The sequence below is a fragment of the Hemitrygon akajei genome, chromosome 23 (genome assembly GCF_048418815.1).
Source record: "Hemitrygon akajei chromosome 23, sHemAka1.3, whole genome shotgun sequence".
Lineage (NCBI taxonomy): Eukaryota > Metazoa > Chordata > Chondrichthyes > Myliobatiformes > Dasyatidae > Hemitrygon > Hemitrygon akajei.
This window is the reverse complement of record NC_133146.1, coordinates 65976011-65988702: the sequence shown is the minus strand read 5'-3', so window position 1 is coordinate 65988702 and position 12692 is coordinate 65976011. Positions and strand designations below refer to the sequence as shown.

The 12692-nt window shown below is 38.7% G+C and overlaps 1 protein-coding gene across 2 annotated transcripts in view; it reads left to right on the top strand.

The window, feature by feature from the left end:
• Positions 1 to 12289, top strand: part of cacul1 (CDK2 associated cullin domain 1) — a 200462-nt gene extending 188173 nt beyond the window's left edge. For both annotated transcript variants that reach the window (XM_073027866.1, XM_073027865.1), the window contains one exon: positions 1787 to 12289. Coding sequence is in view for 1 of the 2 variants with exons in the window: in XM_073027865.1 (XP_072883966.1) it covers positions 1787 to 1839 (53 nt within the window). In the remaining variant the exon portion in view is untranslated. The remainder of the gene's footprint in view (positions 1 to 1786) is intronic.
• Positions 12290 to 12692: the final 403 nt, after the last annotated feature.

Below are 12692 nucleotides of genomic sequence, written 5' to 3'. Positions count from 1 at the left end.
GATTACAAACTTTAAGATTGTGCAGTACATGATTTCTAAATACATAGAAACATAGAAAACCTACAGCACAAAGCTGTGCCGAACATGTCCTTTCCTTAGAAATTACCTAGGGTTACCTATAGCCCTCTAGTTTTTGAATTTTCATGTGCCTATCCAGGAACCTTATACATGACCTTATTGTATCCACCTCCACCACCGTCGCTGGCAGACCATTCCATGCACTCACCACTCTCTGCGTTTTAAAAAAAAACTTATCCGTGACATCTCCTCTGTACTTACTTCCAAGCACCTTAAAACTGTGCCCTCTTGTGCTAGCCATTTCAGCCCTGAGAAAAAGCCTCTGACTATCCACCCGATCAATGCCTCTCATCATCTTATGTACATCTATCAGGTCACCTCTCATCTTCTGTCACTCCAAGGAGAAAAGGCCGAGTTCACTCAACCTATTCTGATAAGACGTGCTCCCAAATCCAGGCAACATCCTTGTAAATCTCCTCTGCACCCTTTCTATGGCTTCCACATCCTTCCTGTAGTGAGGCAACCAGAACTGAGCACAGTACTCCAAGTGAGGTCTGACCAGGGTCCTATATAGCTGCAATATTACCTCTTGGCATCAAAACTCTATCCCATGGTTGATGAAGACCAATGCATCGTATGCCTTCTTAACCACAGAGTCAACCTGCGCAGCAGCATTGAGTGTCCTATGGACTTGGACCCCAAGAGTCTTACCATTAATACTATATTCTGCCATATTTGACCTACCAAAATGAACCACTTCACACTTATCTGGTTTGAACTCCATCTGCCACTTCTCAGCCCAGTTTTGGATCCTATCAATGTCCTGCTGTAACCTCTGACAGCCCTCCACACTATCCACAACACCCCCAACCTTTGTGTTATCAGCAATTTACTAACCCATCCCTTCACTTCCTCATCCAGGTCATTTATAAAAATCAGAAAGAGTAGGGGTCCCAGAACAGATCCCTGTGGCACACAACTGGTCACTGACCTCCATGCAGAATATGACCCGTCTACAACCACTCTGTGCCTTCTGTGGGCAAGCCAGTTCTGGATCCACAAAGCAATGTCCCCTTGGATCCCATGCCTCCTTACTTTCTGAATAAGCCTTGCATGGGGTACCTTATCAAATGCTTTGCTGAAATCCATATATGTTACATCTACTGCTCTAGCTACATCAATGTGTTTAGTCATATCCTCAAAATTCAATCAGGCTTGTAAGGCACGACCTGCCTTTGACAAAGCCATGCTGACTATTCCTAACCATATTGTGCCTCTCCAAATGTTCATAAATCCTGCTTCTCGGGATCTTCTCCATCAACTTACCAACCACTGAAGTAAATACCTTGTCTTATTAGGAGTAGACAAGACTTTGCAGTGGTGGAGGATTGTCAATTGAAAATGTCTTTTTATTTCTTATAATCTCACCTCACTGGTGTTAATAAAATTGCACTGGGCATGTCATTCTTAGTTGTATCGAGAAAATAATTTTTAAAAATGACTCATAAAAGTCTCATTAAGCTGGTTCCAGGAAGATCCTGTATTCAGAATTCTGGCAAATGAACTTGAATAGAAAATAGAGCAGATCTTTCTGAGAACTACTGTATTTTTGAGCACGATTTGAGTTTGGATTTCTAATCTTTCTTCAACCTCAAATTTTTGGCAATTGAGTTAATTTGGTTTCCATCAGAACAATCTCTTGGATATATTAGAATACTACAAAATGTCAGTTATGTGCTTATTGTTACTTGTTCCTATTTTATTTTAGATGGGTCATCATCTTTATCATCGTCATGTGCAAATGCTAGAGGATTCAGATAGTGAAGACCTGTTTTTTGTATTGCCTTGGAAGGACTGAACGTGAAGGTGCAAGGACTGTAGAGGAGTAACGCAATGAGGAGAATGGAAGCTTAGGCCTGTTTTCATCTTGCCCTTAAAACAGATGCCATCTTTTAAGTTTTTTGTTCCTGAAGATCATGCTGCTAATAGACTCTTTCCACTGGCTCATAATGTGGTCCCCTTACCTGGACCTCTTCCATACTGGTTCCCCTTAAACAAAATCCAGCACTCTGCCAATGATTTTAAAATGGGGTGTAGTCTTTTTTTGTAAGAAGCTCAGTTTTCTCCCACTTTAACCATGTTTGTGACTGCTGTTTGTCATCTAAAATACTCCCTATTTTTCAACATCTTTCAGAATTTGATTTTTTTTATTTCTAAGTCATTACATCTAGGTAAGGTGGTACTGGAATTGGTTATTACACGGGAATCACATCTTCATCAAATTGCTCCTAAAGTATTAAACAAATATCCTGATAATATCTCAACTAAATTTAATTCCAATGTCCATGCAATTTCATTTGATGAAATTAAAGTTCAAAGTTAAATTTATTATCAGAGAACATACATTTCACCACATGCAATCCTGAGATTCTTTTTCTGTGGGCATAATTATTGCACAATTGTGAAAACCTGTCACATCCTAAGTATGTTGACCTCAAAATAATTTATCCAATAAAAGGTTTGAGAGGATTATTCAATGTAGCTTGCTTAGCAATTGTCATAGCTTGTATAGGAAAACCCAACAACATTGTTTTAATTGAGTCCAGTACCACTCAATTTATATTAACATTACTAAATAATTAACATTGCAGAGTGTCATAATGATTAATCTTGCTATTGAAGTTATTTTGGCTGTGTGAAAGATCTGCCATATTATTTATTAGATTATTTCCTTCATGGTCACCTCATCTGGTAGATCAAGTGACTCTAGAATATATACTTTTTCACCTGCACAGTTTGTTAGTTTAAATTTGAGTTTATTAAAGTGGTATTGCATGTATTGAGATCGCTTTCAATTTCACCCATTTTCACTATTAAGGTTAGTCATCTAGAGAAAAGGAATGCAGAGGCCAAGTTAAGATGGGACTTCCTGTTTAAGATGGCGCTACTGAAGACATGCGACAGCTTACTGGTAGTTCAAGAGCAAAAGAATTCAATTAAAACCATTACTAATGACACTTTTTTTGAAGTAAATGGTGGTAACCTATCACTGCAAGCAATAAAGTGAGTGTAGCAAAATGAATTCGTGGGGTGTGCCCTACTGGTGCGCTGCAAGTTTGACGCAGTTGGAACCTTGCTGGTTGGAGTAAATGATTTGGAGGGGAGAAGACGGACAGAGGAGCCCTTATGCCAGTCCAAATAACCTGGGTACGAAGGTGGATTGCTCTAAACACTGAGCTGATTGGAGAGATCAAGCGGCTTCTTCGACAGTGAAATCTAGGTCAAAAGCAAATCGACTGGCAGTATGTCAAGGAACGATTCACCGCAGCGAAGCTCAGGTCTAATATGAGGTACAGTCCACTGTTTGGAAAATCTGAATGCTGGCCCATTTAGATTGGAAAGTCAGGGTCTCGAGAGTCAGACATGGTTGGATTGTTCTGGGTGCCGAGCCTATTTGCAGGGGTTGAGAACAGCTCCTTCAGCAGTGAAATCCAGGCCTGTAGTGATTCACCGACAGTGGAGCCCAGGTCCTAGTACGAAGTTCAGACAATTTAAAACGCTGGCCCAGATAGTCTGGGGGCTTCTCTCTCTGTCATGCCAAGGCTGTGAGCCTGCCCTCAGATGCTGTGCTTCCTGCAAACTTTGCAGTGATTTGCCACACTAATATGATGTACTGAATACCGAGGCTTTGGGCCTACTCTGAGCTGTCTGGGGATTTGGATCTAAAGACTCAGTTTGGTTCGGAATGCTGTTGTTGCTCGCTTCACTTTTTTATATAACATGTTTTGTTGTTTTTTTTCTCCTTCTCTGTGGGTACTGAGGGTTTGGTCTTATTTTTTTAATTGGGTTCTTTCAGGTTCCTTGCTTTGCAACTGCCTGTAAGCAAACAAATCTTAAGGTTGTATAATTTATACATTCTTTGATAATAAATGCACTTTGAAACTTAAAACTTGAAACTTTGAAAAGCATGAATGAAGGTGTACTGTTAATTACACATATAGTAATCATGGTTGATGTATAACTTTCTAAGCTGATTTCATAGGATTGTAAAATTCTTTTTAGGAAAAAGGTATAAGAAATTATGATTAGTATCTTGGGAATTGACCAACTCTTCCTCACCTGCCTATAAAGATTATTCCAATTGTGCAATAAAACCCAAAATTGACTTTGGATATTATGGATATTATGGCACATTTACGTTCACGTATATAACCATTTTAATAACTCATCCAAACACCAGTCTGTTTACATATGTATCGAATCTTCAAGGTGTAAGAGTCAAACAGAGAGAAAAGAAAATTTAAAGGGACTTTTTCTCCATATCTTAAAAGTGGGTAAGAACTGAAAATGTTGGCAGAGTTGAGAGTACAAGCCTTGTTAAATTAATATACTTAGTGAGCATTGTAGATAGTGATATGCAGGGCAAATGCTGAAATTATTGCTATGATGCAACTACTCTAATAATTCTCTCAACTTGCTCACTTTTCTAAAGCATAGGACGAGTTTTAAATTTGTGAATGAGCTATTCTTAATATGAAAAATTGTGGTATATATCCCAAGTTTCGGTTATCACTTTGAGCATAACAATAGGGAGCTGTCAGTGAACACAACAGAAGTGAGCACTTGAGTCTTCTGGGTAGATTTGAATAAACTTAAGATCGTAGCAGACCAACAGAAAAACTTTACTTCTGTTCCAGGTCTTCCTAAGTTTCTAACACTCTTTTGAAAGCAATTTCTAAGAATGATTGTTCCCATCTTTGCTAGTCCAGTGCTCACTTTTGTTATTGTGGAATTCTCATGCTGTATCTGTTCTCTTTATTGTCATACACTTTGCCTTTACAAAGCTGAGGCTCTGAATGGGCCCTTGCTATTTTAATTTTTATATAAATAGTGGTAATTGTGGAGTGTGATTGGGCTCCTTATGTGTTACATAACAATTATGGAGACATTACAGTACTGTAAAAGGCTATTTGACCTTTCTGCTTTACGTAGTATAATGTACTGTACCTGCCCTAAAATTCACCAAACAGATATCCCACATGGTATCATTGCCATAGGCAGCTGTGGAGGCCAAGTCATTCAGTAAATTTAAGGCAGAGGTTGATAGATTTTTGATTAATCAGGGCATGAAGGGATATGGGGAGAAGGCAGAAGATTGGGGCTGAGGGAAAACAGATCACCCACGATGAAATGGCGGAGCAGACTCATGGGCCAAATTACCTAATTCTGCTTCTATATCTTCGGTCTTATGGTTCACGTGCCACATTCAATTTGAATCTGGCAATTCTGTGGCTTGGTTTGACTTTTGCGTCAGTCAGAAACTTTTGGGCTTGGGTTCCAGAGAGCTGACCTGGTAATGTGCACCACTGAGGGAGTAGTCCACTGTTAGAGGTGGCTGCTTTGGCATCTGATATTATTCTGAGGCCTCTGCCTGCTTATCCATATGGATATAAATGATCCTATAACATTATTTTAGAGCATGGCAAAAGAAATTACACCCAGGCCTTTAATAAGCAGCACTTTATTAAAACATATTGTTTGCTATTATTTTACATCGGAGTATACTATTTTGCTTTGAACCTAATATTTCCTGCATTAACAATGAGTATGGTAAAAATGTTTCACTGTCTGGATAACATTTTGTATTAAGGTTATGAAAGGGGCTGTAAATCAATAGTTTTTATTAACCACTGTCAGTTTCCCATGCATTCTTTATTGGATTTATTACAAACTAGTACTGTTGTGCTTTGGTATAGGGGTTACCCATCTAATAGGAAGGTTAAAGTTTGTGCTTTCTGCTCTGGGTGTTAATTTTTAAAAAGAAGTTTTAAGTTAATTCCATTACAGCCATGATCTGTGCAAACAATATAAATATTTTAATAATCATATTTCACATAGATTCATAAAGCTACACTGTATTAAGTCCTTTAGTGAAAAGATCAGTGCAGGTCAAAATGCTTAAATGTATTTGGCCCATATCCTTACTAAACATTTCCTATCCATGTATAGTTGCAAGAAAAAGATTGTGAACCCTTTGCAAGTACCTAGTTTTCTGCATTAATTACTCCTAAGTTTGGTTTGATCTTCATGTAAGTCACCATAATAGACAAACACAACCTGCCTAAATTAATAACACACAAACAATTGTACTACTTCTTGTCAATACTGAGTACAACATTGAAACAATCAGTCTAGGCTCAAGAAAGTATGTGAACCTCTGGGGTAATGCCTTCTGCAAAAGCTATTTGGAATCAGGTGCTCCAGTCAATGACATGAGATTAGAGGTGTGGGTTCTAGAGGTGCCCTGCCCTAGGAAAAAAGACACATAGGTTACTCACAGAGTCTGCTCTTCTCAAGAAGATCTGTTTATGTGCACCATGCCACAATCAAAACAACTTTCACAGGACCTTAGAAGAATTATAGAGATTGCATGAAACTGGAAAAGGCTACAAGAGCATTTCTAAGACCCTGAACATTCATCTGTCTGTAGTACGAGAAATTGTCTACAAATGGAGGAAATTCAGTACTGTTGCTACTCTGCCTAGGAATGGGTTTCCTCCAAAGATCATACCAAGAGCATAACATGCAATGCTAAAGGAGGTGGAAAAAAAAACTCAAGGGTAACAAACAGCTAAAGGCATGCAGAAATCTCTAGGACTTGCTAAAGTCGCTGTTCATGTCTCCACTATAAGAAAACCACTGAATACGGAATAGTGTTCATAGAAGGACACCATGGAAGAAACTACTGCTCTCCAAAAGAAAACATTGCTGCATGCTCAGGTTTGCAAAAGACCACCTGGATGTTCCACAATGCTTTTGGGACAATGTTCTGTAGACAGATAAAAAGTTGAACACTTTGGCAGAAACGCACAATGCTATGTTTGGAGGATAAAGGATGCTGTCCACCAATACCTCATCCCAACTGTGAAGCATGGTGGAAGGAGCATCATGATTTGGGGCTGCTTTGCTGTGTCAGGGCTTTGACAGGTTGCAGTTGTTGAGGGAACAATGAATTCAAAATTGTATCAAGACATTTTACAGGAGAATGTCAAGGTAGCAATCTATCACCTGAAGCTTAAGAGAAGTTGGATGATACAACAAGACAATGATCCAAAAGATAAGAATAAATCAATAACAGAATGGTTTAGAGAGAAGAAAATTTGTGTTTTGGAAGTTAAGACAGAGTCCAGACTTAACCCAATTGAGATACTATGTCATGCAAGGTGAACAGCGGCTACAGGAAAAATTTGGTGGAGGTTTTTCTGCTGAAGGAGTTTCTACCAGTTATTGAATACAAGGGTTTACATACTTTATCCAGCCTGGATTGTAGATGATTAAACAATTTGTTTAATGAAGACATGAAAGTACAATTGTTTGTGTGTTGTTAGTTTAGGCATATTGTGTTTGTTTATTATTATGACTTAGATGAAGATCAGCCCACATTTTATGAATAATTAATGCAGAAAACCAAGTAATTGCAAAGGGTTCACAGACTTTTTCTTGCAACTGTACCTGTTCAAATATTTATTTTTATATGTTGTCATTGTACCTACCTCTCCCACCCCTAGCAGCTTGTTCCATATACCCATCATCCTGTGTGTGTGTTAGGGAGGAGGGAGGTTGTCCTGCTGGGGCCCATTTAAATCTTTCCCTTGTCACCTTAAAACTATTTTCTCTAGTTTCAGGCTCCTCTGCCTTGGAAAAAAGACTTAATTTGTCATGTGCAGCCTACTTGCTAAACTAAAACCTGGGCCTTCAATTAGTCCAAGAGATTATGATTACCCATGTTAGAACATAGAACATAGAATAGTACAGCATATTACAGGCCCTTCGGCCCACAATGTTGTGCCGACCGTCAAACCCTGCCTCCCATATTCCTCCATATACCTGTCCAGTAGTCTCTTAAATTTCACTAGTGTATCTGCCTCCACCACTGACTCAGGCAGTGCATTCCACGCACCAACCACTCTCTGAGTGAAAAACCTTCCTCTAATATCCCCCTTGAACCTCCCTCCCCTTACCTTAAAGCCATGTCTTCTTGTACTGAGCAGTGGTGCCCTGGGGAAGAGGCGCTGGCTGTCCACTTTGTCTGTTTCCTCTTAATATCTTGTATACCTCTATCATGTCTCCTCTCATTCTCCTTCTCTCCAAAGAGTAAAGCCCTAGCTCCCTTAATCTCTGATCATAATCCATACTCTCTAAACCAGCCAGCATCCTGGTAAATCTCCTCTGTACCCTTTCCAATGCTTCCACATCCTTCCTTTAGTGAGGCGACCAGAACTGGACACAGTACTCCAAGTGTGGCCTAACTAGAGTTTTATAGAGCTGCATCATTACATCACGTCTCTTAAACTCTATCCCTCAACTTATGAAAGCTAACACCCCATAAGCTTTCTTAACTACCCTACTTACCTGTGAGGCAACTTTCAGGGATCTGTGGACATGTACCCCCAGATCTCTCTGCTCCTCCACACTACCAAGTATCCTGCCATTTACTTTGTACTCTGCCTTGGAGTTTGTCCTTCCAAAGTGTACCACCTCACACTTCTCCGGGTTGATTGTTAATTCAGTCATTATAAACAAAATAAACTTACCCCTATGATTTGTTCATTGTACTATTTCTGGTAAAACTTTAACGGGAATCATTGATGTTGAAATATATATTCCAGGCATAAATTCTAGTGCTTCTTGTATAAATAGAAATGAACATTCATGTAAAGTCCCAGTCTGATTGATTGGGCCAATGCTTATTTAGACATAATTAACTTTAATTTGATATATTTGATAGGTTCATTTATGAAGTCTGGGTAACCATATAACAATTACAGCACGGAAACAGGCCATCTCGGCCCTTGTAGTCTGTGCCAAATGCTTACTGTTACGTAGTCCCACCTACCTGCACTCAGCCCATAACCTTCCATTCCTTTCCTGTCCATATACCTATCTAGGGCAGGTCTAGACTACATCAGTTGTACTGAAATCAGCAATCGTTTAAGAAATGAGTTTCTCATTTTAGTTGTAAATACACAGCAGAAATCAGGTTGACTAAAATTCTGGAATCATTTGCTAGATGTTTTAGATGTAGTAAGACTGTTAAATTACCGCTTGTGCAAAGCAGTTATTGTTTTTTGAAATGTCAGATTTAACTATTTAGTGTGTATTTAGCATGATCATGGCAGTAAACAGAAAAGATAATATGCAGCATCTTGTTCAGGGATTTCAGGTTGGTATTTATATTGACCCACAAGTCCCAGTCTAATGTTTCTACCCTCTAACATATCCCATCCCACAAAATACTCCAGGCTGCATTTCTATCTGGCTATAAATTTTCGGGGAAAATTATTTCTTCGTCTCAAAAATGACTTGGGCAGAGTGGTAGATCTTGCTGTGAAATGTTACAAGCATGTAACAATATTGCTGCATCTGAAAAAAGAAAAACAAACACACAAATGCAAACACACAAGATCCTGCAGATGCTGGAAATGAAAAGCACACAAAATTCTGGCAGAACACAGCAGGTACCTTGCCCAAAAATATATGATGATCTTGTCCCTCATCCAAAAATTTCACCGAGTTACCACTTGATGTACCACCCAAACAGTAACTCAAAGGTCAGTGATGCCTTATGAATGAGCAACCTCTGAAAATCTTACCAAGCTGCATGTTGGGTAGGTAGTTCCTTTCTAAAAGAGACTACCCAACATGCAGAAGGGAAAGGCACCAACGTGAAGGTATTTCAGTGATATATGCTTAAAAACTGTTGGATAACTTGACTGACCCTCCTATTCTCTAATATGCTTCTTGATTATACTTAGAGAATTTATAGTGTTTGGCTGATAGAGATGAGTCCAAAGACCATATTAAGCTCCCAAGCGTAAGCCAGTTTTTCTGTGTAGCTCTGTATTGTACAAACGTTTGTATAATCAGGAAACCTAACCTTCACTGGTGAGGCCTCACCTTGAGTATTGGGAACAATTTTGGGCCCCTGATCTTAGAAAAGATGTGCTGGCTATGGACGGGTCAAAGGAGATTCACAGGGATGATTCCAGGAATGAAAGTGTTATCATACGAGAAATGTTTGATGGCTCTGGGTTTGTATTCGCTGGAATTCAGAACAATGGGGGGGATCTCATTGAAACTTTTCGAATGTTGAAAGGCCTAGACAGAGTAGATGTGGAAAGGATGTTTCCCATAGTGGGAGAGTCTAGGACAAGAGTGCACAGCCTCAGCCTCAGGACAGAGATGTGGAGAAATTTCTTTAGCCAAAGGGTGGTTAATTTGTGGCCACATGCAGTTGTGGTGGCCAGGTTGTTGGCTGTATTTAAGGCAGAGATTGATAGGTTCTTGATTGGACACGGTGTCAAAGGTTACAGGCAGAAGGCTGAGGACTGAGGAGAGGAAAAAGGAACAGCCATGATTGAATGGCAGAGCAGACTCAATGCGCCAGATGGCCTAATTCTGCTCCTATGTCTTCTTGGCTTATGGTCTATATGCCAGCTTTATCCCCACCTGAACACTGAATAACCTTAACTCAGCAGTTGCTAATGCTGCTGCAAGGAAGTTTTTCTTAGCAGATGACAATAAATTTTGACTTTGATCATGGGATTTTTGTTTCGAGCATTTGCTCATTATATTCTAGTGTTCTACACATCTGTAAAAGGCTGTACTCCCAAAAATTGGAAAAAAAATGATTTGAATAATGTCAGCCAGAAGGTATTCTGACATTATTTCACCCGGCCCCTCATTTGGAAGATTTCCAGTCTGGTGCACCTCCAATTAGCTGTTGCTGTACTGAGTCAAGGTTAGTATTATTCCTCATTGAGATCATTAGTGATCCAGCTGACCACCAGGAGCTCTTCCATTTGCTTAATGGGTACCTTGTTTGATGTAAATCTGAAAATGCTGGGCTCGGTATCCAGACTTTGCTCAATTTGATGTAAGCTTGGCTACTTGTAAGAGTCAGACTATTTTTTATCAATAAATTAGCCTAGGGTTTCATTTAAGCTGATATTAGTGACTGTTAATATGGACATTGATTGAGGACACAGTAAGGCTTGAGCATTGTGCTCCTCAGAGCCAAAGATTGTGCCAGTTTAGTAGTCTAGCTAGATGTCCCCATGAAACGTGATCACTTCACAAATACATGCATGTGTCTGATGTTTAACTTGAATGGAATGATGTAGGGTGAGGAAGTGGTGATACTACCCTTTCTAAAGCACCTGGCAGAGGGAGAACCAGGCAAACCAGTATTGGAATTGTATAACTTTGTTTTTCATGGATGGTAATTATCTTTTCCAATAATTAGAAAATATACAAAGGTTATTATCAAATTGGATTCAAGTAGAACTTACTGTGTGAATGAAATGAATAAGCATTTCCAAGTTAAATACAAGCCATTGGTAAATTGGGCTCATTCTTCTAATAGTGCAATTAAATTGGTACCATATGTGTACTTCAATCAACAGGGTTTGAGCCCAAACCCTTGGACTCCTCCCCACGCCAAACTTGGCAATCTTTTCTCGGACATTCGGGCACAGGAAGTAAGTATGATGTGTATTATCTCTCTTGTTTTAAGTTGCAGTGAGATGGTTTTCTTTTGTCATGGCTAACTAAGCTATTCAAAACTAAAAATTAAATCTTTGCACATTTTTCTATTCAAAGTGCTCAAACATTAAAAAAATATAATTCAAGTAGTTTCTGTGAAAATCTTGATTTCTGTAGTAGGATTGCTTAGTGTGTCTTCAAATAAAGATGTTGCTCTGATAATGTAGTCCTGTTAACATGTTTAATATACTTGGAGCAGAGAACTGATGCAAGTAAAGCAGAATTGTGCATGGGTTTAATTAGTTTAAAAAATTAAACCTGTGGAAACCAATGAAAATGGTTCACTTTATTAATAAACATTTTAAGAAACGAAAGGCAATATGTTGCATAAGATGACTATAAATAAATTCATTTTTGCACTATGATGATGTTTGGTAAAGTCACCTATTTTGTCAAAAGAGAAGTGATTAATTATTTAGTAATGGATGTCAGTTTGTGATCTTCATAACCTTGGGTATGTACCCCTCTTCCAATAAAGTTATTCAGTTTGCTGCAAAGATACCAGGATTTATTTTTGTAATTATGTTATATATATAAGTCATTGCATTTATTTCTATTTCAGAATGTTTGATTAGTTGTCTCTTTTCAAAAGCTGTAGCTTGATACATGTATGTGTTGCTTGTATTTTACATTAAATTAATTTTTATGACACTGAGCACTACCATAATCTGAGTTGTGGTTTGGTCTCTTAACTTTCCAAAACTATTCATAAATTGTGTGACAATTCACACACTTGTGTAGTTTTAGCTTCTATCATATGTGATAGAATCTAGAAGCATTATTTCTCTAGTGTAGTGTCAACAGCTAAAATAGTCATTTGTCCAGTTTAACAACAATTGCTGGTTTCTCTGTTTTCTGAGACAGTTCTGATTAAGTCTACTTAGCTATCTATGTGATGTCATGAAGGATTGTAAACAGATGATAACAAGTGAATTGCATTTCAAGTCTATCAAGAAATCGTGGAAATAAGAATAAAGAACAATACAGCAGAATACAGGCCTTTCGGCTCACAATGTTGTGCTGACCCTTAAACCCTGCCCCCCATATAACCCTCCACCTTAAATTCTTCC